This window comes from Sinocyclocheilus rhinocerous, unplaced genomic scaffold (assembly GCF_001515625.1).
Source record: "Sinocyclocheilus rhinocerous isolate Xijiao unplaced genomic scaffold, SAMN03320098_v1.1 scaffold1403, whole genome shotgun sequence".
Taxonomy (NCBI): domain Eukaryota; kingdom Metazoa; phylum Chordata; class Actinopteri; order Cypriniformes; family Cyprinidae; genus Sinocyclocheilus; species Sinocyclocheilus rhinocerous.
The window spans coordinates 33313-57866 of NW_015641009.1; the positions used below are offsets into that span (position 1 = coordinate 33313).

The 24554-nt window shown below is 36.0% G+C and overlaps 6 protein-coding genes across 7 annotated transcripts in view; 3 read left to right on the forward strand and 3 right to left on the reverse strand.

Moving 5' to 3' along the window:
• The window catches only part of LOC107753471 (protein FAM63A-like), a 12046-nt gene extending 7730 nt beyond the window's left edge, over positions 1–4316 (reverse strand). Inside the window, exons 1-3 of the mRNA XM_016569622.1 lie at positions 4270–4316; positions 2568–2641; positions 594–658 (exon numbers count right to left, since the gene is read on the reverse strand). Coding sequence (XP_016425108.1) covers positions 594–658; positions 2568–2641; positions 4270–4316 — 186 coding nt within the window. The remainder of the gene's footprint in view (positions 1–593; positions 659–2567; positions 2642–4269) is intronic.
• On the forward strand, positions 3839–6544 carry LOC107753476 (protein AF1q-like). 2 transcript variants are annotated; one of them, XM_016569629.1, is made up of 2 exons: positions 3839–4033; positions 5731–6544. In XM_016569629.1, exon 2 carries the CDS (start codon positions 5737–5739, stop codon positions 5992–5994), a length of 258 nt encoding a protein of 85 aa, XP_016425115.1. In that variant the 5' UTR covers positions 3839–4033; positions 5731–5736; the 3' UTR covers positions 5995–6544. The 2 variants fall into 2 exon arrangements, with proteins under 2 accessions (XP_016425115.1, XP_016425114.1); XM_016569628.1 differs by lacking the exon at positions 3839–4033 and adding an exon at positions 4482–4556.
• Positions 6545–9530: 2986 nt separating this feature from the next.
• LOC107753466 (GA-binding protein subunit beta-1-like) lies at positions 9531–13272 on the forward strand. Its single transcript, XM_016569613.1, has 6 exons — positions 9531–9579; positions 9697–9891; positions 9970–10111; positions 10258–10425; positions 11281–11393; positions 11640–13272. The coding sequence occupies exons 1-6, from the start codon at positions 9532–9534 to the stop codon at positions 11967–11969; spliced, it is 996 nt and encodes a 331-aa protein (XP_016425099.1). The 5' UTR covers position 9531; the 3' UTR covers positions 11970–13272.
• Positions 13273–13606: 334 nt separating this feature from the next.
• LOC107753477 (splicing factor 3B subunit 4-like) lies at positions 13607–16895 on the reverse strand. The gene is made up of 5 exons (XM_016569630.1): positions 16798–16895; positions 15920–16048; positions 15288–15830; positions 13991–14326; positions 13607–13899 (listed from the first exon to the last, which is right to left on the reverse strand). Exons 1-5 carry the CDS (start codon positions 16829–16831, stop codon positions 13733–13735), a joined length of 1209 nt encoding a protein of 402 aa, XP_016425116.1. The 5' UTR covers positions 16832–16895; the 3' UTR covers positions 13607–13732.
• Positions 16896–18787: 1892 nt separating this feature from the next.
• LOC107753478 (ras-related protein Rab-25-like) lies at positions 18788–22459 on the forward strand. The gene is made up of 5 exons (XM_016569631.1): positions 18788–18953; positions 19189–19384; positions 20418–20611; positions 21127–21207; positions 21729–22459. Exons 1-5 carry the CDS (start codon positions 18917–18919, stop codon positions 21842–21844), a joined length of 624 nt encoding a protein of 207 aa, XP_016425117.1. The 5' UTR covers positions 18788–18916; the 3' UTR covers positions 21845–22459.
• A 202-nt stretch (positions 22460–22661) lies between these two features.
• The window catches only part of naxe (NAD(P)HX epimerase), a 5211-nt gene continuing 3318 nt past the window's right edge, over positions 22662–24554 (reverse strand). Inside the window, exons 6-7 of the mRNA XM_016569632.1 lie at positions 23672–23819; positions 22662–23475 (exon numbers count right to left, since the gene is read on the reverse strand). Coding sequence (XP_016425118.1) covers positions 23273–23475; positions 23672–23819 — 351 coding nt within the window. The 3' untranslated portion in view covers positions 22662–23272. The remainder of the gene's footprint in view (positions 23476–23671; positions 23820–24554) is intronic.

Here is a 24554-nt window from a genome sequence, read left to right on the forward strand (position 1 = left end):
TTTTTTTGTAGCGATATAAATGCCTTTGCTGTCACTTTTGACAAATTAATGTCAACCTTGTTGAATAAACATATTAATAAAAAAAAAAACTAAAAACCTTGATTATTTTTGTTTGCAATTCTCAAGACAAGCCAATAGCAGACTGTATAAATAATAAATTATAATCTGAAATATTCTAAAAGAAATCATGTATACATTTTTCATTTATTATTTTCACCTATATTATAAAAAATATGAATTGAAAAAGATTAAACTAAATATGAGAACATTAGCATTATCTTGCATAAGCTTCGAATCTAATCCATTTAATTTTCAGTCGTGAGCAAAAAGGAACAGCAAGGGCACATGAACAAAAGGAGGCTTTCATTTGTGCATCTATAAGCACAAACACACGTTGTAATTGTTGGAATTGCTAATGAAGGGATCACAAGCCTTCGTTCACAGATTGAAGACCTCATTCACAATATCTGATTGTATATGTCTTTTGGTTCTGAGGTTTCCAGCGCAGCCCAGCTGCTTAACATGTTAATTATATTCACTAGACATGTGCAGAGCTGAGCCTGTTACAATGGTTCTCCCATACTACGATTTACCTGCTGGAAATTGAGCTCCATGCCTTCTGCTTTCTCCCGCGGTTTGATGGACAGCACACATTCACCTAGAACGAGAAAAAGTTGGGCTTAAGCATTTCAAAAACACTTCAGCTTTCTGCCAAAGGTTGTGTGATTTGAGAAGTGTCACCTTTTCATGTCAAACATATTTGTATTGTTTGTGAAAGCACTTCTTGTTTATCTCCCCATCACTCAGCAACATAACATTTCTAGCTATGACCTAATAAGAGAGGTGATATACAGTGGCTCCAAAAAATATTTGGACACTTAAGCCACACTTAAAATATCATTGTATTAGAGAAATGTAAGTACGTAAATATAAATACTATGCTAGTGACACCACTTGGTTAATAGGAATTTAAAAAAATGGATAAGAAAAGTTGAGATTTTTTTTTTACAGTTTGAATTTTGTTATTTAATGCAATGCAGTGACATTCATGTATGTGACTTCAATGTGCAAACGTTTCCAAATACATTTTTGGGACACTGTAAAAGAAAACCTACACCCATAGCTGATCAAGAGTGGTAGTTAAAGGAATAGTTCACCCAAACATGAACATTTGCTGAAAATTTACTTAGGCCATTCAAAATATAGGTGAGTTTGTTTCTTCATGAGATGTAACAGATGTAGAGAAATCTAACATTACATCACTTGCTCACCAATGGATCCTTTGCAGTGGATGGGTGCCGTCAGAATGAGAGTCCAAACAGGTGATAAAAACATCACAATAATCCACACAACTCCAGTGAAGCAAAAAGCTGCATGTTTGTAATAAACAAATCCATCATTAAAGTGCCCCTATTATGGGTAATGAAAGGTTCATATTTTGGTTTTGGGAGTCCCCAACAACAGGTTGACATGTATGCAAGGTATATAAAAATAAAAAAAGCAGTCATTGTCTTATAATATGCATTTATTTTTACCTTACTTGCTCAACGACTCCCAAACGATTAGCTCAACGAATCATTTTTCCAAACCCCGTCACGCTAATCTGTGGTGATTGGTCCGATTGGTCTCATTTTCATTTCAAAAAGCATCATATGACCCCTTTAAAAACGACTCATTTCAATGATTCAGAGTCGACTCTTTCTTTTGAGAGACCATAACTTTATACACGATGCACTTTCAGATTTAAAACTTTGCAGGATGTTTTCAATCACTTACAGCTGTGTTACACACTGCATGAAAGGTAATTTTCAAAAATCCATAATAGGGGCACTGTAAGACTTTTTCACTGGAGGAAGCATTATTATGGATTATGGATTTGTATTTTGGCCAGAAGCAACGGTTTAAAGTTAAATCACCTTAATGATTGATTGATTTCTTACAAATGCAGAGTTTGTTCACTTCACAAGACATTAATTGATCAACTGTTACTGATCAACGATTACTTGTGGATTATTGTGATGTTTTTATCAGCTGTTTGGACTCATTCTGACGGCACCCATTCACTGCAGAGGATCTATTGGTGAGCAAGTGATGTAATACTAAACTTCTCCAACAAATGTTTTAGATGGCCAAAGGGTGAGTACATTTTCAGCAAATTTTCATTTTTGGGTGAACTATTACTTTAAACACCTGGACTAGTAAGGATTCAAACCCATCGAGGGGTCAGAAAGTATTACCATTGTGTCCTTGAGCGAGGCACTTAACCTAAAAGCGTCTTCTAAATGACTACTTACACAAAGAGCAGAGACTTAATGGTATATTCCGTGATTGGGGTGCCATTAATGGTACTGAAACACAAATGTTTTCACACTGTAACCACACCCCCTCCTTCTCAAGTCACATCAGCCATCTGTTTCCAACCATAAAGTTTACTGTGGTGCATCACTAGAGCTCCTTAACTTATTACAGTCCATTACCACGATGGATGTGCTGTGTGCACTTTGTGTTTTAATGTAATTTGATTTGTAAAACAGAAACTGCATGTCCAGTGCTCTAACACATCCTACCAAGGTGAGCCATCAGCTCTTCAGTGGTGACCACTTCCATCTGAGCCGGCAACTTCACCTGAAGAATAGACAGACTTCATACAGTTCATATTTTATATACATATAATGATCTGAAGTACATGAACATGAAATTCACAAACAAATACTTCTGCTTTTAGTCACGGCACACCCTCGTCTACATCTTTTCTTCTATTTCACAACACTTTTTTTTCGATAAATTCGAATTTCGAAAAACAAAATCGATAATTTTGACCCATACAATATATTTTTGGCTATTGCTACAAATATACCCATGCGACTCAAGACTGGTTTTGTGGTCCAGGGTCACATATTATATTATTATTAATCACTGATTTTAGTCAATGCAACACAGATGGACTACATTTTTTTTATCATTTTGGTCTGATAAGAAAAGTGACAGCTTTATTTACATTCACTGTATGGGCAAAATGATGCAATGAATGAGGAACGGTGACTAAAGCTGTCAGTCCCAAACATTCTGCCAAACATGTCCTTTTGTGTTCCACAAACATAATGACAGAAGAGAATTTTCTTTCTTTCTTTCTTTCTTTTAACTTTACCTGTTAAACAGGATTGACTGAGTTTTCTATAACTGGGAATGAGCTAAAATCTAGTGTAAATCATTTATTTTCGTCTCATGTGTTTGAATGAGTCCTTTTCATGCAAGTCAGTCATTTCATGTACCAACTTATTATTATTATCAAATTAGGCCTATAATACAGTATTGAATATTCTATATTTCACAATAGGGATGATACTGAATAACAATGTGTTATCTTTTTGCACACTACTTATCTAAAAGCTTCTTTATATTCCTGTAAATATCTAACGTGATTTTAATATTAATCTACGGAAACATTTACAGTCTGTGCATCTGGTATTCACTAAATTAAAATAAATATTCAGACACTAAAGCTGAGCATTTTATTCTACTGAAATTATCAATACATTTCGATTTTGCGTGCAGGAAATTCAGTCAGTGGAGAGAAGGGTCAATCGACCTGATGGACGCTGAACTCAGCCAATCAACAAACAGCACTCACATCACACACAATAGACGACTCTACTTGCAAAACAGAAGAAGGGGTCGTTAACAGATGCAAGTGGGTACCAGAGATTGTAAAGACACCACAAAACTACTAACAAACACCCATTAATGCAGTTACTAAATTTCACTATTTTATTAGAACAATCGATCAGCCACGCCCACTTGACGCTAATTGTGCACCTGTCACTGGTCCCCCTCAATCGCCCGCAGAAGGTGGGCGGGGCGAATGCAAATCTTCCACGACTGTCACTAGTGATGTTGGGTGCGGTTGGTTCATGCTGAGCAGCCGGCGAGAAGATTGAGACTAAACAGGGTGCGTCTTCTGTTCTTCTTCAAATCCGAATAACTACAAACCAGCTTGTAATTCACAGAGAGCCGATCTGATCACATACTAGGGGTATGTTCTTTCAATTGTTCCTTTTGTTGAGCAATATTTCTGTTTTAATCCTGTTCATTTAAAGCATTTCAAATGATTTTGGTGTTCCATCACATAGGCATGATGTCCAGACTAATGAATTAATATGACCTCATTCGTCAGTTAAAAATACGGTAATTTGAACGTCTTTTACTATTTAAAAGGTCAGTTTTTGAAACTGGCCTATTTAAGGTCAGTTGCTTGTAATCCATTCGTACCACTGAACTGAAGCATCTCTGAAATGCTTTGTCATGAGATGCGCCATCACTATTTTTGGGGCTGCGAGAGCCTGTCTTTTAATAGATGTGCATGTGAGATGCTGCAAAAAAAACATGCAGGCTATTCCTGATGGTCCTTTAAGGACCTCATCCACCGATTGTCTGTGAAATTTGGGCGTACACCGCCGCTGCATTGTGTGGCCAGAGCTAAATCACCCCACGACGCGACATAACCGTGCAGCTCAATTAATTAGAGCGGCTTCATGATAATCATTGGTTTTTTAAAGGTTTCGTATGTTTTTAAATTGCAGCTTCCAAATGATATATCTTCTTTGTAATGAAAAGATAATGCTACTTTGTTCTTATTCCTGTAAGGTCTTAAATCTTGCATCTAATTATAATATATTAATATGATTAGATGGCAGAAGTGTGGACACCATCATATCGCTTATTCTTGAACATTTATTTTATTGTGAATCATTTATTATTATTATTATTATTACTTTAATAATGGGCATAATGATGATAAGTTATTTTTATAGCCTAGTAGTACAACGTATACACAATATATTTCATTTTATTTTAAGGTCATAAATCTTGCACCTCTAAGATCTTAAATCTTGCATCTAATAATATAATTAATATTAATAATAATATAATTAGATGCTTAATATGCAGACACTATCATATAGCTAGATAATTCTTGAATATGACATATAAGATTTTTGTTGCCACAACATTTTTATTTTTCCTTATTTTATAATAATCATACTGATAACAAGTTGTTATATATGGTTTTACAGTATAGTTCTCATTTGACATGTTTATGAAAGTTGCACATGTAATTTGCTTTCATTTTATTGTAAGGTCTTAAATCCTGCACTTGTAAGATCTTAAATCTTCCATCTAGTTATGATATATTAATATAATTAGATGCCTAAAGTGCAGACGCAATCACACAGACGATTCTTGAACATGATATTTTAGTTTGTTGTTGCCACTGTTTTATAATTTCTTCTTTTATAATTATCATAATGATCATTTCTGCTTTGACATGCATATTAAAGTTGTTTTTACATTTAAATTGCTTACAGTTAATTAGCATAACTTAAAATTATTTTAATAATCAATTTTTAAATAAAAAATTATAGTACAGTATAATTGATATTAGTTTATTATAATTAATATAATAATTGTGCTTATTATTTTATGTTAGATTTTAGCCTTTGGCCTGTATATGAAAGTTGTTTAACAGATGTAAATTGCTCAAGTTTCCCTGAAAATAGCAGGTAACTGAAAATAGCACATGGGGAAGTAAACAGGTTTTTAAATAGCAAGCAATGCAATGTATTCTTTGAAACAACAAACAAGTTCGTCTTTATTATGTAATTTATGAATCCAAATGAATATTTGCTTGGCAGCAGTGCAGTGCTGATCTTTTAATCTCTTTTTAATGCGCAGATCGAAATGTTAGACACAAGCAGCACCCAGTTTGACTCCTTCCTGTTTTGGAGGCAGCCCATCCCATCACTGGACCTGTCAGAGCTGGAAGACCTTGGCATTTCTACACCCAAGTCCAAGGAGGCAAAGTCGACCAAGAGCTCCCAAAAACCCCTGGGACAGGAGGAGGAAGATGATTTGGAGCTGTTGAAGTACTCCGCCTTCAACTACTGGAAAGAGCCCGTCGCTGGTATCGATACCTTGGATTTCAGCCTGCTGGTATAAGACACTGCAATGCAATTCTCAGTTCCTGCCCAAATCTGTCTTTAATTCCACTGTGCTTGCACCGATTCTCTACTCCATTCTGATGTTGATGAATACAAGAGTCATGTATCATGCCTTTCTTGTTAAACCGTGTCAGTAAACTGTGATAACTGGCTTCTTGTTTGATTAAACTAGTAAGGCATTACTGAAAATGGATGTATTAGTTACACTATTTAGTATCTCACTGCCCTGTAGACTATATATGTGACTGATCAATTGGCCATGAAATAAGTTTAAGATATCTAGATCATAATCTGCCAAATTCACTTCAAGGCAAGGAGATTTAGAACAAATTAGAAATCTAAAACTGTATAATATTATTGTCTGCCAAATGATTTGTAATATTAATGCATACAGTCATTTATTAGTTTAAACTGGAATCTCACTTAAAAGGGTTTTTGTATTGAACAGCTGTCCATGTTAAAATACACAGCTAATGCTTTTCACTGTTTTTCCCCATTATGTTTGATGACAAATGTCAGATGCCAATTAAAATGAGCTTGCTGCTAAATGAATAAAATGCATCTGTATTCATGTTTCATTTATCATTTTATAGCTAAATAGATCATATTATTTTACATTGACCATTGAGAGAAATTGACAGATTTTACAGCATTACACACAAACATATTCAAAAACTCTTTTTTTTTTTCAATGCAACAGGTGTAAAAAAAAAAAAAGAGTGTTTTAGTTCTAACTTTGCAAATTAAACTTGAAGTAGATTTTGGGCAAGATAATTTTTTCTTTTTCTTTTGAGTTTTTCCTGTGGTTTCTTGTGTTGATAAGCACAGGTGTTTTGGAGCACAGCTGGGTAGCAGTGTAGGAAAGCAGAAAACTGCAGATAGAGTTTGCAGTATTAAATATTAGACCAAGCAAAGTTATTAATTTATATCACAGTTAAGATAAAGACTAAATAATTTAAATACATCAATAGTCAGAAACCAATAAAAAAATGATTGCCAGAAAATGGAGTCATACATCTCAACTTAATATTTTGGCAATATCATATGTATATATAATAAATAGAAAATCAAAAAAACATAAAACCTGTATATTATATACAGTTACAATGTATTTATAAATAAAAATATATATCTATAAAAATTGTAGGCCTATCTATACAGTTGAATAGGCTCTGCCTCAAAACCAAGTGAGCTGACTACCTAGTCAGCATTTTTGAGCATCATAGGCTTGTGCAGGATTTATGGTGTTAAAACCAAAACGCATCTAGTAGGCTCAAGCATGCTGTCGGAGTAGGCAGCTCACTAGGTTTTGAGACACGTCCACGGGGTCTGAACCATAGTTGCCAAGTCCGCGTATTATACGCCACTTTTGGGCTTCTTTTTTTGTAAAATTGCGTGAAAAAATCCCGGGTTACGGTTTTTTGGGTTTATTTTAAAAAAAAAGATTGCTTGTTAGGGAAATCTGACAAGCAACTTCGTTTCTTTATTTATGTTCGCCGTATTCTCCAATGCATTGAATGACCACTAATACTAAAACTATATAGCCTACATTTTAGTAGGCTATAAATATGTGGCTATGTTACAGTTCCCCTTTGAAGCTCTTGTGTTTTTCTCCTTTTCCAAGCTGCGGTTGCTTATTTATCTTGTGAGAGTTGGCAACAGTGGTCTGAACGGCTTCACTTTTATTTCCGGGGTTAAAGCAGCCGCCATATCTGAATGCGCTTTAAACACACAGACATGTTTATTCCCAGCCAGTTGAGAAATACAGCCGGAAAAACTATATAGTGCTTTAATATCACACAATATACGTCCGACAGACTGGCTATAAAGGTAAGTTTATATGCACAGATCGCATTAGTTGGTGGCGCAGATGGAGGATGTGTGATCAGCTCGGCTCTAGATTTGACTCCACATGGCACATGAGTTTGGCATGTAAAATACCAGCTTTAAAATCGCAGTTAGATAACTTATTTACCCACTATGCGTTTCATATGTTTTTAGGGATTCGCTTTTATAAGATTCATTCGATCTCTGTTATTTCTGTTTTCATTACTTACGCTGTTCATTATGAGTAACGTTATCAGTTTGCTTGCTTATAAGTACATTGTTTAGCTGATTACTGCACCAGTTTATGGGTTTTTAAACATCTTATGAAAAATAAACGCAAATGGCACGTCTGAATCGGTGTACGTTAGATTCTTGATCGATGCAAAAAGTTGGATAAGTTGTAATACAAAGTACAGATATCTTTAAAGAGTTGGAAACATTATTTTCTTACTATTTTTTTAGACAGTGACATTTTTAGACTTTGAATTGGGAATGAAATATGTATGTACATATGTAGGTCCATTTGATGACTGTACTCTCTTAATTTGGTTAACATCTCATTACAAGTCAAATTTATATTTAGTCAATCACTCAATCATAACTTGAAGTTAAGGATGTGGCTTGAAACTTATTATTGGTCAGTGGCAGATCAAAATTTCCCCATTCCAATATATCTCTGTTAGATTTATACACAAGCATCATCATCATGTAATTAATGCTGTTAAACGATTAATCGCGATTAATCGCGTCCAAAATAAAAGTTTCTGTTCGCATAGTATATGTGCGTGTACTGTGTATATTTATTATGTATATATAAATACACACACATACAGCATATATTTTGAAAATATTTAAATTTATTTATATGTAGGCCTATATATTTATATTCATATAATATATAAATATATTTAATATATAAATGTAACATGTGTGTGTGTTTATATATATATACATATATACATATAAATATACACAGTACACGCACATATACCATGTAAAAAACTTTTATTTTGGATGCGATTAATCATTTGACAGCACTAAAATAATACAGTTTCATTATCATTATGGTATTTTTAATGTCTGTCTTCGCCTAGATGTCATTGGTGGATTTGGGAAAGCGTCTTTTAGAAGCAGCTCGGAACGGTCATGATGATGAGGTCAGGACGCTGATGGCCAACGGAGCTCCGTTCACTACAGATTGGGTTGGTCAAGTTATCAGTTATGTTCTATCTAATTATGGGCTTAGCCTTCACAAGAAGCAGTTAACAAAGCAATGATACCATTGCCTTAAAACAAAAAAAAACATGAGCCATGTTCTGACTCAACATTTGTCATTGACGATGTCTGCTTGTAGTAATTTACATTTGTGCTATATATAAGGCATTAAAATGTGTAAAAATGAATTAAAAAGTAACGTAGATCTATTAGGAGTTGCATTTTCAAACTTTGAAGTGTTGCTAATGCTAATACAAGAAGACACTTACATTTAGAGACCATATTGATATATTTTGTTCTCTTCGATTTATTCCTTAAATTTTCTTTACTTGTTCTTAAAAAAATCTTAAATACCTTCATGAAACCTGTAGAAACCCTGTATGTAGAATATGGAGGAAGTTATACCATATTCAATTGTTGCATTAACAAATCGTGTTATATTATATACAGTGGGTACGGAAAGTATTCAGACCCCCTTAAATTTTTACTGCACATGGCGGCCACAGAGGGCCATGAGGTCATTGTGAATTTATTAATCAGGGTAAGTGAATGCTTGTCTTTTGTTCTGCTTATTTAATGTACTAAAAATATTCCTGATCTCAGTTTGTTAGCTGAGGAGACTGACACAAGTCTCTTAAATTTCCTTTTCATGTTTTAGAGTGGTGCTGACATCAATGCCAAGGACATGTTGAAGATGACGGCTCTTCACTGGGCAGCCCAGCACGGCCATCACAACGTCGCAGAGCTGTTGATCAAACATGGCGCTGATGTACATGCCCTCAGCAAGTTTGACAAATCAGCTTTTGATATCGCTGTCGACATACAACACGCTGAACTTGTGCAACTAATACAGGTCTGCTGTGTTCGTGGAAAACATTACAGAGTTGTTTGAGAAATGTTAAAGATGTTAAATCCTCTTTGTGTGTTTTAGGAGGGAATGCAGAATCAGGTGAACATGAATGCCGAAGCGTCAATCATAAACGGCAGCTCCACCCCACAGTTCATCATTCAGGGCATCCCAAACATCCAAGGGGGAGTCGTCAACCTCACTGACTTGATCAAAACCAACTCGGGTACGATACGTTGACTAGAAAATAAATATGGAATAATGGAATCTATAATAATGGAAAATATGGAAACACTGATGGATGTTTTTTCAACTTAAATAGTAATTAAACTTACAATTGCTTTTTGTGTTCTGTTTTCGCTTGATGTTTAGGTGACACAGAGGAGGCCATTGCTGTCAGTGCCTTGGACTCGAGTATCCAGCAAGTGGTGAATGAATCGGGTCAGAGGGTCATAACCATATTAACAGATCAACATGGAAATCTGCAGACAAATGGACTCGGCCAACCGTTCTTTGTCACAATGCAGGATGGACGACAAGGTAGGAATTCCTAGACTTATTTTGGATTTTGAAGGGAACTTCTCAATGTTACAGTTTTAGATTAATATGTAGTTTGGGGTAAGTTTTTCCTATTTTAGAAAGAAATCTCTTATGTATGACAGCATTTTAGCTCCAAAAAAAAAAAAGATTACGAGAATAAAGACAGTAAGTTGAGAATAAAATTAAAATGATAAGAATAAAGTTGTAACATTGTGAGATTAAAGTCATAATATTTTGAGAATAAAGTCATAACAATACAAGAGTACATTTGTAGAAATACGAGATTAAAGGATGAATATTTTAAGAATAAAGGTTATTTCCAGAGGAAGAAATTACAATATTTTTCTGTTAGCTTCAATGAAAAATGTATTATTACTATTTTTTTAATGTCACACTGAAGTGCTGTTGTATTATGCTCATCAAGGGTGCCTTTTTAGTCAAAAGCAGTAAAACAGTTATATTTTGAAATTTTTTTTTTTACAATTTTGAAATGTAATTAATTTCTGTAATTTATAAAGATGGATTTTCAGCAGCTATTAGTCCAGTCTTTAGTGTCACATGATGTATTCAAGAAATGTTTCTTATTTTCAATTTTGAAAAACATTTTTTCAGGAATCCTTCATCAATACAACGTTCAAAAGGACAGCATTTGAAACAGAATTTTTTGTAACAATGTAAAAGTACTGTCACTTTTGATAAATTGAATGCTTGCTAAATAAACATTAATTCTTTTAATTATTTTGTGTTACATTCATTCATTCATTTCCAGGTATAGTATATTTTCACCACAATCGTGTACTTTGTCATTAAAGGTGTTCTTGTTTAAATTATTTTTTTTTACATTTTTTTTATTAGTATTGGCAGTTCAATCCAATCAAATCACAGAGGAAGTGGTTAATAACTCCGAACCTCCTGCCCGTAAAAGAAAAATTGAAGTTTCATCCAATAATACAGAGACCGGTGAAACAGTGAGTGTAACTAGATGTAAAAAAAAAAAAAATTTACGGTTACACTTTATTTTAAGGTGTCCTGGTTACAGTGCAATTATACATTTAAGTACTGAGTAATATTAATTAACTACATGTACTTACTCTGTGACACCTTAAAATAAAGTGTTACCAAATGTACTATTGCATGTTGTTACACCCTAAGAGCAAAACCTCCAGATGTTAAAAATCACCCCACCCCATCTCGATCTTATCTTCAATCTCCAGGAGCATCTCCAGTGGCAGTTACAGGAAGCTAACAGGAAAGCTCAAGCCTATCGTCAGCAGTTGCTCCGCAAAGAGCAGGAAGCCGAGGAGTACCGCATGAAACTGGAAGCCATGGAAAACGGACAGACCAACGGCACCATGGCCCTGGACCAGGAGCACGTCGTGTTTGTGCAGGAAGAGGTCGGAATCGAAGAAACAACGGAGGGAGAAGAGGAAGTAGTCATGTTTTCAGAAGAGGGCGTAGTCATCAAAACAGAAGAGATCGACTCTGCGGACGAGCAGATAACTTTAGTCGAAGCCACGGTGGGTCACACGGAAGTCATTTCATAAAAGAAGGCCCAAGAGCGTTGGACTCCGTGCTCAAGCAACCAAAGAGTGCATCAGCACAGTTTTGCTTTGGTTCATTTTGACGATTTGCTTTTGGCAATTAAGTCCTTTTTGTAATTTATTTCCTTGTTCTGTTCAGGTTAATGTTACTTGCTTTAAATGAAAGTTCACAAACAAACAACCACAATGTGCATCATATGCACACACACACACACACATGACCAGGGAAGATGATTCTTTCTGGGAGTCTGTATCTGTGGTGTCCTTAAAAGTGGTCACCCCTGATTTGTCATCGATGGGGCTCTTCAAAACAGCTGGAAAAGGTTCACTCAGGATGGAACTCTTTGCAAACTGTATGTTTTTGAGCTCCCTTAGAAATGTAGCTGCCTTATTCAGACAGTTTCATCGCTTTTGTAAATAAACAGTGACACTTCATCTCAGAATGCAGCAGCGCTATGTTCTATGCATTGGAAGTAAAAGAATGCACCAATTTCAAGAATTTGATTTGTAGGTGATCTGTTCTTTTTCTTAGATATTAAAATCTATAGGGCAATTAAAAGTGCCTTTGGTCATGTTTAGTTTTCATTTATAAAGGATTCGACGTGAATTATTGCATATATGGTATTTGTTTCAGTGGGTATAAAGCATACTTCCCATTAATTGAACATTTAACTCACATTCCATGTGTAACTTGTATTTCTTTCTCTGTCTATGTATTATATGTTTAATTACTTTGAATCTTAAGTTGAGAGCTCTTGTGAACAGAGACAAAGTAAAAAGCTTTCACAAATGTAAAACGTCTAAATCCAGTATCAGGGTTTTGTATTTTATAATGCATAATGTGACCTCCCTCAGTTATGAAAAAGTAAGAGGTTTCGGAGTTGCGTGGTTATCTGCCATACTGATATCTGCAAAACACGGCAAGATCGGAAGTGATCACATTTTGTGCTATAAAACTGAAAATAGTGGCAGTAAATGATGTTTGTCATGGACATAAACGTCATAACCTCAGCAGAAATGGACAATTTTTTACACAGTTGAGATGCATAAACGTCTCGCATAGGAATTATGTGATTATTTGCCTTTTTAGCCATTCATAAAATTATGAATGTTTCTTTTTTTAGACATTACCATCCTCACATTGTAAACATGAGCCCAAGTGATATACTGGCACTACAAGTTTATGGAGCTGCACTGGTGTAAATGCAAAATCTTGAGCTTAAGAGTTTTTTCCCCACGTTTTATGTGCTTAAGTGATGTATACAGCTTTTGACTTATTTTTGATTAAAAATATTGCAATGATCAATTTCTGGCTTTTGCGTACACTTTCTGTTGCTCATGTCATACACAACCCAGTAAAAGAACATTGTGCACACAACAACACTAAATAATCAAAAGTTTGGGGTGAATAAGATTAAATTTAAAGTCTCTTCTCACTAAGGCTGCATTACAGCAGTATAACAGCAATTTTGTGTAATTTTATTACAATTTAAAAACAAAATTCTATGTTAATATATTTTAAAATGTAATTTATTTCTGTAACGCAAAGCTGAATTTTCAGCACCATTACTCCAGTCTTCAGTACTTCAAATAATAATAATAAAATGACACACAGTTATATAAAATTGTTTATTCTTGCTAATTCTGAATAGGTACATTGACCAAAATTAAGAAATCAGTATACAAAGAAGCAAGAGAACCATCTATCAAAGTACAGAATGTAAATAAAAATGACAAAGCTTTCAAAAAGGTCTTCGCATTAGGGTTTAGGGGGGCATTGGTGCTCTCACTGGACCCCTCGGTGGAGCAGGAGGTCGTGGTGGCAAAGGAGGCCCTCTCTGAAAACCAAAGGGCGGGGGTCTGGGTGGGCCGGCACCATAACCTGGAGGTGGCATTGGCGGAGGTCCCCTCATCCCTGGATGCATTGGTGGACCTGTAAAATATGAGAGGAATTATTGCATATTGAATTACGTCTATTTTACTTCCATTTAAAAGCACAACAAGGCACTACTTCACACACATACCCATTGGGGGACCAAACGGTCCTCTGGGAGGTACACCCATGGGTGGAGGAGGAGGCATGCCGGGTGGAGGTGGTGCTCTTTGTTGACTAGATCCAGGCGGACCAGGTGGGTGAGGCACCATTCCTGGAGGTCCTGACGGATGCATGGGCATGGGCGGCATTCCTGGTGGATTCATTCCTGCAGGAGGGAAGGGCGGGGGTCCCGGTGGGGGCCCTGCGCCGCCGCCCTGTGGTGTAGGAGTACCTGGTGCAGGAGGCATGCCCATACTGGGTGGCATCCCATGTGGCATTGTGCCAGGAGGAGGAACATGTGGGAAAGCACCAGGAGGTGGCATTCCTGCAAGAGAAATTTACAAAATATTTAGACACAAAAGACATTTACTGGACCAATAATAAGAAATAAATATTCGGAAACATATTTGGGTCCAAGATGCTTACATTGTAGAGTTAGTTCACACAAAAATTGAAAATACTGTCATCATTTACTCATTTTGTTCCAAACCCATAAGACTGGTTAACCCTCAAAAAACTAATTAAGATATTTTTGACAAAACATGACAGGATTCTGTCCCTCCACTGAATGTCAAGCTATCCAAAACGTAAAAGACCCCAAAAGTTTATAAATGCATCATAAAACAAATCCGTAGGACTGGAGCAGTTTATGTTCCAAGTCTTCAGAAGAGATATGATCATTTTATATGATGAACAGATTTGATTTAGGCTAAACAATAATCGACACACAAATGTGATCTGCTAGACGTATGTGTCAGTCATTGTTTACATGTAAATAAAAGCCTAAATTAAATCATAAATTATTCATAACTGACAAATTGTGCAAGGTTTATTACACTAAATGGAATCAATCAATCTGACTCAAGCTGAAAAAGGACAACAACATCTTATGTAGAGCTGCTTATAGCTGAAATGAACTTTTTATTTATATAATTGATGAACATTATACTGTCATAGAACTGCATTATCACTGAACTGACTGGAGCTGAATAATGACACTATTGTCTTTTTAGAGCAGAATTTGTCTCCTATGTGAAGTAGTTTCTTCATTGATTCTGTTATTTCCCAGTTTAATACTATGAAGCTACTTTGAAACAACGTGTATTGTATAAAGCACTATGTAAACAAAAGTGACTTGACTTTCAATGAAGGGATAGAAACTTCTGAGGTTCATTAAAAATGAAAATTTGGGGTTTCAAGGATGAACCAAAGTTTTACGGGTTTGGAATGACATGGGGGTGAGTAAACAATGACAGAATTTTTGGCCCACTATCCCTTTAACTAACCTGGAATTGGAATCCCTGTTCCAAGGGCGGTCATGACCGGTGTAGGAATGGTGGGAGGTGGAGGAGCATCTGCGAAAAGCTGATGGGGACGATCGGCCTGTGAAAGTGGATTCTGGGCAGCCAGGAGACGCTCTGCAGCTGAGCCATGCCTCTCGCCCTTTGAGTCTTTCTTAAAGGCATATGAAACCGTGATGGGCCGATTACAGAGATACTGGCCATTCATGGCTTCAATAGCTGCATCGGCAGCATCAAAACTTGCAAAGTTGATGAAAGCATAACCCTTCGAGTTGCCCGTGTCCGGATCTCGCATGATCTTCGGTGTCTGAAGGATCACGCCGAAAGCACTGAAAGTGTCATAAAGCAGTTTCTCGTCGATCTCAGGGTCCAAGTTGCCAATGAAGATGTTGGCACCGACGTCAAGGTTCTTGTTGTGTGCCGAAGCCTTGTTGACTCGTATGGGTTTGCCGTAAAGTTTGATCATGTTCATGATCTTTATGGCGTAGTCTGCATCCTCTTCACTGAGGAACTCCACAAAGCCATAACCTGGAGAATGGAGAGAAATCTCAACTTAAAAGCATGCAAATGGTAGTTTGTTTTTTTTCCTCTGAAGGTTTAAAGATAAGGTAACTCACCCTGATGTTGTCCTGTTACTCTGTCTTTGGGCATGTGTGTGTTTACAACAGGACCAGCTTGCAGGAAAAGCTCCCATAACAAAGGTTCAGAGACCTTCTCATCAAGACCACCCACATATACAGTGGCATCTGAGAAAAATAAATGATAAAAATGAACACTATTGCACTGGACAGTGAAAAAAAGTGACGTGACATGTGGCCAAGTAAGGTGACCCATACTCGGAATTAGTGCTCTGCATTTATCCCATCCAAAGTGCACACACACAGCAGTGAACACACACACACACACACCGTGAACACACACCCGGAGCAGTGGGCAGCCATTTATGCTGCGGCGCCCGGGGAGCAGTTGGGGGTTCGGTGCCTTGCTCAAGGACACCTCAGTCGTGGTATTGAAGGTGGAGAGAGCGCTGTACATTCACTCCCCCCACCTACAATCCCTGCCGGTACGAGACTCGAACCCGCAACCTTAGAGAGCGCTGTACATTCACTCCCCCCACCTACAATCCCTGCCTGTACGAGACTCGAACCCGCTACCTTTTGGGTTACGAGTCCGACTCTCTAACCATTAGGCCACGACTTCCCCAAGTAAGGCTCTTATAAAATAAAATACACACTATTTTGATTAATGTTCCTGCTACTTATAATATTAATATGCATATATTATATTAGTTTGATTCACTTCAGCTAAATTAAAACCAAAACTTTTCTTTGTTATTTGCTTTTAGCAAGCATATTTGAATGAACGGAAGTAAGCGACTCAAGGCTAATCGAGAAGATATGAAAAGCTTAAATCTTTCCATAGTTCTGTAATACTTTTCTTTTCGCAAATATAGTGCATTAAAGTATCCCTACGAGTTTCTATTTATTAAATTTACCTTGATTTCGTTCTGAAATCGGTCCCGCCGCCATGATGATGAACCCGACGTGTGTTCTGACGGAAGTGATTCGCTTTCCTCTCTGTAGCGATTCGCGATTCAATACAACACAACAGCGCCACGTAAGGCAGTGCTGCCGCCTACAGGACAGGAGGATGAACGTTATCGCCTTTGCGGCTGTTTAATTCTGATTTACTGTGTCCTTTGCTCTTTTTTTGTAGTCACATCACTTAATCTTTGTTTTTAATATTGCTAATGCTCGTAAAAGGGAGCCAGAGCAGTGCTATATCAGTGTTTCAGGACCTGTCTGGACCGTCTGGACACCTGTGGCAACCCAATACACTATCATACAAAAGTAACAAAACAGTCCTCAAAATCAAACATGCAGTTTATTAATATAACCATGAGCTGTATGTACCCATCATTAAGCAAGAATACTGACATGTAATGTGATTTACCAGCCTAATATGAAACAAACAGGTAAATTTGCATCAAAATAAAGTTAATTTGCGTTTTTATTGAAATAATACATCCCTGCTTATAAGCATATTAAGTGAAAGCCCTTTATTTTATGTTTGCAGAAACTGAATCTGTCAGCAGAAGTTGTGAATGTGACAGGTTTGAAAAGTAGCTATGTTGATACAGGACAGCTGGTTTTATGACTCAGTTGTATGTCTGGTTTACAGACATACAAACTGGATACATGTACTGTTGGACTGAGAAAGAACTGTGATTAAACAGTTTTGTGTGAGAGTGTGAAGTCACTCCCATTGTGTGTCAGTGGTTCGACCTGTTTCTCCTGCTCTCCCACCCTGTCTCAAAGAAGAGTCTTGCCGTGTGGAATCTGCCTTTAGACCAGCACAAGAATGGATCGATAAAGCTTTTCAGAAACCTGAGCATCTGCTTTTCTCCTCCCAGTGGATTTCGAGCTAGAGTAACACGTGCATATATTATATTAGTTTGATTCACTTCATCTAAATTAAAACCAAAACTTTTCTTTGTTATTTGCTTTTAGCACGCATATTTGGCTAATCGAGAAGATATGAAAAGCTTAAATCTTTCCATAGTTCTGTAATACTTTTCTTTTCGCAAATATAGTGCATTAAAGTATCCCTACGAGTTTCTATTTATTAAATTTACCTTGATTTCGTTCTGAAATCGGTCCCGCCGCCATGATGATGAACCCGACGTGTGTTCTGACGGAAGTGATTCGCTTTCCTCTCTGTAGCGATTCGCGATTCAATACAACACAACAGCGCCACGTAAGGCAGTGCTGCCGCCTACAGGACAGGAGGATGAACGTTATCGCCTTTGCGGCTGTTTAATTCTGATTTACTGTGTCCTTTGCTCTTTTTTTGTAGTCACATCACTTAATCTTTGTTTTTAATATTGCTAATGCTCGTAAAAGGGAGCCAGAGCAGTGCTATATCAGTGTTTCAGGACCTGTCTGGACCGTCTGGACACCTGTGGCAACCCAATACACTATCATACAAAAGTAACAAAACAGTCCTCAAAATCAAACATGCAGTTTATTAATATAACCATGAGCTGTATGTACCCATCATTAAGCAAGAATACTGACATGTAATGTGATTTACCAGCCTAATATGAAACAAACAGGTAAATTTGCATCAAAATAAAGTTAATTTGCGTTTTTATTGAAATAATACATCCCTGCTTATAAGCATATTAAGTGAAAGCCCTTTATTTTATGTTTGCAGAAACTGAATCTGTCAGCAGAAGTTGTGAATGTGACAGGTTTGAAAAGTAGCTATGTTGATACAGGACAGCTGGTTTTATGACTCAGTTGTATGTCTGGTTTACAGACATACAAACTGGATACATGTACTGTTGGACTGAGAAAGAACTGTGATTAAACAGTTTTGTGTGAGAGTGTGAAGTCACTCCCATTGTGTGTCAGTGGTTCGACCTGTTTCTCCTGCTCTCCCACCCTGTCTCAAAGAAGAGTCTTGCCGTGTGGAATCTGCCTTTAGACCAGCACAAGAATGGATCGATAAAGCTTTTCAGAAACCTGAGCATCTGCTTTTCTCCTCCCAGTGGATTTCGAGCTAGAGTAACACGTAAGCATACAGACTGACACATTACTGCTAGGGTGAACATGGGGACAGATTTAGCCTACAACTTTGTCTTCAAAGGTACGTTTGAATCAGTTGACTAGAGATCAGATTTGATCTCAGACAGTTTTTACGGTCTGAATGATAAATAATAATCTTATAAGCATATAAAAAATGTAATAAATTGGTTATTTGGTGTTGTCACCCTCTTTTCCTGTGTTTCTGTTAGAGGCATGAATTGTAGCTATTAATTTTGTCAATTAGAATAAAAACTCAATCAATTAAAGTAAGCTAAAAGGTTTTTGTTGTCTTTCAGTGGTTTTAATTGGAGAATCAGGGGTTGGAAAGAGCAACCTACTGTCCAGATTTACCAAAAACGAGTTCAATCATGACAGCCGTACAACCATTGGAGTGGAATTCAGCACTCGCTCCATTCAAGTGGATAGTATTACCATCAAGGCCCAGATCTGGGACACTGCAGGTCTAGAGCGCTACAGGGCGATTACCTCAGCGTAAGTCACTCATTTCCTCATCTCAAAATATATATTCTTTAATCCTAAGGATATATCTGATCTATGCACGTTCACATGAATCCTTATTTAGGATAATGGCGGCTGTGGAATTCGTAGTGATTGATTTAGCATCACACCCAGAACCACTCCTTTTTTAGTCTGGGAAACAGTTAAAAGTATAACTGACATGTGACTGACATCTACAGTTACCCTAACAACAAGCATTTAGGTTACATTTTACTCTTTTGCTAAAAGAGTAAAATAATAAATGGTTTGTCATTGGTTTTGAGATTTTATGTCACTGTAGTAACATTCATACAGTGCATGTTAAGTATCCAAAGTGCTTTTTGAGAGCCACAGCTACACACAGGGGATAATTATATTATATTTTAAGTATAATTATCATGAGAGCAAATAGTGAACTTTTACAAGAGATGCTGCATCAAGGCTACCATTTAGAAATTTGGGTTCTGTAAGATTTTTGTCCCTTATGCTCACCAAGGCTGATTTATTTGATCACAATTACAGTATAATTTTTTTTAGCTTATTTTAAATAATAATGATTTAAAATGTAATTTATTCCTGACTTTTCAGCATCATCACTCCAGTCTTCAGTGTCACATGATTCTTCAGAAATCATTCTAATACGCTGATTTGCTGCTCAAGAAACATTTCTCATTATTAGCAATAATACTGAAAACAACTTTGTTTAATGTTGTGTATTTGTTTCAGTATTCTTTGTTAAATAGAACATTCAAAAGAACAATTTATTTGAAACTGATGTTTTATTTTATTATACATTTCTTTATTGTCACTTTTTAATGCATACTTACAAAACTAAAAGCATTAACTTCTGAAAAAAACTTTTATCTTATGTGAATACCTGTGAAAAGTAATGCATTATGTTAGGTTATGACTATGAAAAAGGACCTTTCTCATTTTAAACAAAGTAATGAATCATAAAGTACAATTTGAGCCTATATCCACTTTCTGTTTCTGCATATGTAATAATAAATAGTTTGGTTCTTTGTAGTTATTACAGGGGAGCCGTGGGTGCGCTGCTGGTTTATGACATCACCAAGCACCTGACGTATGAGAATGTGGAGCGATGGCTGAAGGAGCTGTATGACCACGCTGATCCTCACATAGTAGTCATGCTTGTGGGAAATAAAGGTGACCTGGGAAATGTACGCACTGTGCCAACAGAGGAGGCGAAGGACTTTGCAGGTGTCAATGCATTTCATAACTCTTTGTTTTAGACTTAGATTGAGACTTAAGCCCTTAAATCAGGGATGTCAGATTCACTTCCTGAAGGTCCACTCTACTGCAGGGTTTCGCTCCAACCCTAATTAAACAAGCCTAAACCAGCTACTCAAGGTCTTCAGGATTACTAGAAAACTTCCAGGCAGGGGTTTTGAAGTTACACTCTACAGGACAGTGGCCCCCCAGGACCGGAGTTTGACATGTGCCTTAAATGATGCTATTCCAAACCTGTGCAACTTTCTGTCTTCTGCCGAGCACGAAAGATGACATTTAGATTTTTTTTTTTTTTTGCATGTACAATGAAAGTTAATGGGGTCTAATGTTGTTTAGACATTCTTCAAAATATCTTCTTTTGTGTTCCACAGAAGAAAGAAAGGTTTAGTATGACATGAGTGTGAGAATTTTCATTTTTGAATGAGCTTTCACCTTAATTTTTTTATTTTAATTCCCTTTTATGGTTTATTTATTTGATAAAACAGAGGCCAAAGGCTTACTTTTTATGGAGACGTCCGCATTAGAGTCAACTAATGTCGAATCTGCCTTCCTTGAAGTTCTAACAGGTGAGTTTGCTTTTTACTTTAAGTCACTGATTAACATTGAATCACAGCAAGATTTATAGGATTTACGCTGACAGGCAAAAGTTTGGAATAATTAAGATTTTTTACAGTGTGTTCACCAAGGCTGCATTTATCTGATCAAAAATACAGTAAAACAGTAAAATTGTGAAATATTACCATTTAAAATAATTGTTTTCTATTTTAATATATTTTGAAATGTAATTTATTCCTGTGATGCAAAGCTGAATTTTCATCATTTCTCCAGACTTCAGTGTCACCTGATCCTTTCCGAATAGAACTCATTCTAATCTAAGTTCTTTTAAGTTTTAGTTCAGTTTTTACTGTATTTTTGATCAAATAAATTAAGCCTTGCTGAGCATAAGAGACTTATTTCAAAACGTTTAAAAATCATAATTATTTAAAACTTCATAACCAGTTTATACCTCCTTTAGTTTAAAAACCTTCTAGATTTGAACTGACTTTAAATGCATAAAGACAGTGTTGATTTATGTTTCCTTCATCAGCAATACACAAGAAAGTTGCTAGTAAAGAGGTCACCAGAGGCTCGATCAGCGCGGTGACTCTGGGCCCCTCCAGTGAGTTTAATGAGGAGAGACGGTCCTGCTGTAACAGCTCCTGAACAGATGAATGAACATCCAGACAAAGGCATCAAGAGAAAACCAAGACATTTATCTGTGACATGGATCATGTCATACCTGCATGGAGGCATTTCTTCATACTTGACCCTCAGTGGATGTTCATATCAGTGAGCAAAATGGGAGGGACCCGCATTTTAAGCATTATTGTTTTGTGGCTTGTTTTTTTTACTTTTAATAGATGTAAACAGTTGAAACTGATAATGTAAGATAAGATGTGTTTTTGGCAATTATGACTAGACATGAATTTTAATTACTTTGAATGAAACACAAATGGGTTGTGCTGTATTATAAAGCTATTTATATGGTGTGAAATGAACAAAATTTCTATTTCAGTGCAGATTTCGGGTCTATAAACTACAGATAAAAATATAAACCACTCAATCTTTAAACAAAGTAAATACCATCTTGGACTGATCTATGATATATTTTTAGTTAGACATTTCTCATGGAAAGAATCTTATGGATTTTTCTTGTGTGCAAGAAAAAATTTCCATTATAGAAATTGGAAGATGCTCTGTACACTGCTGCAGCTTGCAAAATTCATTATATTTAATGAAACAGCAATATTTTAGTCTTAAAGGGTTAGTTCACCCAAAAATGAAAATTAACCCATAAATTACTCACCCTCAAGTCATCCTAGGTGTATATGAATTTCTTCTTTCAGACGAATCCAGTCGGACTTCAAAGAAGTGAAATAAAAAGCGCCCATCCATAATAAAAAGTGTCTTCAAAGACAATTTTTAATATAACTCCGACTGGATTCGTCTGAAAGAAGAAAGTCATATACACCTAGGATGACTTGAGGGTGAGTAATTTATGGGCTAATTTTCATTTTTGGGTGAACTAACCCTTTAACACCTTATTCAGGCATGAAAAAGGTGCTGTTTTAATAAATATATACAGAATTGGGACTTCATTTCTTTGTCCTACACAACTGCCCGAGTGTGTGCTGACTTGTTTGTCTATAAAAAATATTCCTTAACATACTGTTATAGCTTTATTTATTTATTTTTGTATTTTTATGCCATTTGGAATGTTACACGTTTCCATATGTAAATATGTAACATTATTATATTCAAACACGAAACAATAATGCAGCAATTATTCAGACTTAGTCATTAAATCCATAACCACCAAAAACTTTAATTAAATATTTATTTATTTTAATTTGATGTTTTTATAAATTCATACATAACTAATTAAGAGTGATTCCTCTGAAACATTCTGTAACAATCCTTGCAAATAAGAAGTTTCACGATTACTGACTGACGCTGATTAATCAAGTCCATATCTACCCATTTCGAGAAAAGTTGAAAAAGTATTCAGAGTGGTAAATCAAAGTTATAACCCAGTTTTTTTTGTTGTTTTTTTTAATTAGTGACACAAAAATGACTTGAAGGACTTAATGCTCAGTTCAACTGCTGAACACAGTCAGTGCCTGGGTATTGAGGCAGATTCAGTTGGTACTTCTGCTCAAGTGCAGGAGGAACGAATCGTCCTCCCAGGAAGTGGTAGCGTCCTTTGAAGTGATTGGCTGCTTTCTTAGGGGCCGTGAGGGAGATGAGCATGTCAGGCTGAATCCCATCAGGACAGCCGTTTTCCACATCCCAACCTAATAAATGAAAGAAATTACACAATCTGAAGATATTTATGATACACTAGTCGACTTACTGTTACGAGGCATTTTATTCAATAAAAGATGCTTGTTGGCTCATAAATGCTAATCACAAAGATAAAAAAAAAACAAAGTTTTTTTCTACTAAATGCTTAGATTGCAATTAAATCAGTGATTATTTGTGTGTTCTCACCTGAAGGTATGTCAACGCTAGCAATGGGCACAGTGATTTTCTTTAGTTGGGAGAGGATGTCACCGAACGGCTCTCGCACCGCACCCTTAAAACTGAATCCAAAGATGGCGTCCACCACCAAATTATACACTTCATCAATCACATCAGCCTAAAGACAGCACGATGGGGAAATACACAACTGTTACACATATCAAACACATACACTGCCGTTCAAACGTTTAGGGTTGTAAGATACATTACTGCTTAAAAAAAACAAAAAACATCTCTTATGCTCACCAAAGCTACAATTATTTAATCAACAATACAGTAAAATTTTAATATAATAGTTACAATAATAGTTATGCTACTGATATTTTTGTGGAAACAGTAATACTTTTTTAGGAATTTTTAGTGAAGAGAAAGTTCAAATGAACAGCAATTATTTTGTAACCATTTTTTTGTACATTTTCATCAATTTAATGCATCTGTTTGGAATAATCCTAAATAATAAATAAATAATTACTTTGAAAAATCTTACTGACCCCAAACTTTTAAACGGTTTAGTACATATGTGACCCTGGACCACAAGGGTCATAAGAGTCAATTTTTTGAAATTGAGATTTATACATCATCTGAAAGCTGAATAAATAAGATTTATATATATATAAGATTTATACATTGATATATGGTTTGTCAGGATAGGGCAATATTTGGCCAAGATACAACTATTTGAAAATCTGGAATCTGACGTTGCAAAAAAATCTAAATACTGAGAAAATCGCCTTTAAAGTTGTTCAAATGAAGTTCTTAGCAATGCATATTACTAATCAAAAATTATGTTTTTATATATTTACGGTAGGAAATTTACAAAATATCTTCATGGAACATGATCTTTACTTAATAT

What these genes read in the sequence shown, in the direction of transcription:
- LOC107753476 (XM_016569628.1), top strand. Translation starts at nt 4,533, where the DNA reads ATGATAATCATTGGTTTTTTAAAG. An exon ending in TAATCATTGGTTTTTTAAAG is followed by an intron (nt 4,557 to 5,730) that starts GTTTCGTATGTT and finishes TTTAATGCGCAG; the next exon opens with ATCGAAATGTTAGACACAAG.
- LOC107753466 (XM_016569613.1), top strand. Translation starts at nt 9,532, where the DNA reads ATGGCGGCCACAGAGGGCCATGAGGTCATTGTGAATTTATTAATCAGG. An exon ending in AACTTGTGCAACTAATACAG is followed by an intron (nt 9,892 to 9,969) that starts GTCTGCTGTGTT and finishes TGTGTGTTTTAG; the next exon opens with GAGGGAATGCAGAATCAGGT. An exon ending in ATACAGAGACCGGTGAAACA is followed by an intron (nt 11,394 to 11,639) that starts GTGAGTGTAACT and finishes TTCAATCTCCAG; the next exon opens with GAGCATCTCCAGTGGCAGTT.
- LOC107753477 (XM_016569630.1), bottom strand. Translation starts at nt 16,831, where the DNA reads ATGGCGGCGGGACCGATTTCAGAACGAAATCAAG. An exon ending in AGTAACAGGACAACATCAGG is followed by an intron (nt 15,831 to 15,919) that starts GTGAGTTACCTT and finishes TCCATTCTCCAG; the next exon opens with GTTATGGCTTTGTGGAGTTC. An exon ending in AACAGGGATTCCAATTCCAG is followed by an intron (nt 14,327 to 15,287) that starts GTTAGTTAAAGG and finishes TTTCTCTTGCAG; the next exon opens with GAATGCCACCTCCTGGTGCT.
- LOC107753478 (XM_016569631.1), top strand. Translation starts at nt 18,917, where the DNA reads ATGGGGACAGATTTAGCCTACAACTTTGTCTTCAAAG. An exon ending in CTACAACTTTGTCTTCAAAG is followed by an intron (nt 18,954 to 19,188) that starts GTACGTTTGAAT and finishes GTTGTCTTTCAG; the next exon opens with TGGTTTTAATTGGAGAATCA. An exon ending in CTTCCTTGAAGTTCTAACAG is followed by an intron (nt 21,208 to 21,728) that starts GTGAGTTTGCTT and finishes TTCCTTCATCAG; the next exon opens with CAATACACAAGAAAGTTGCT.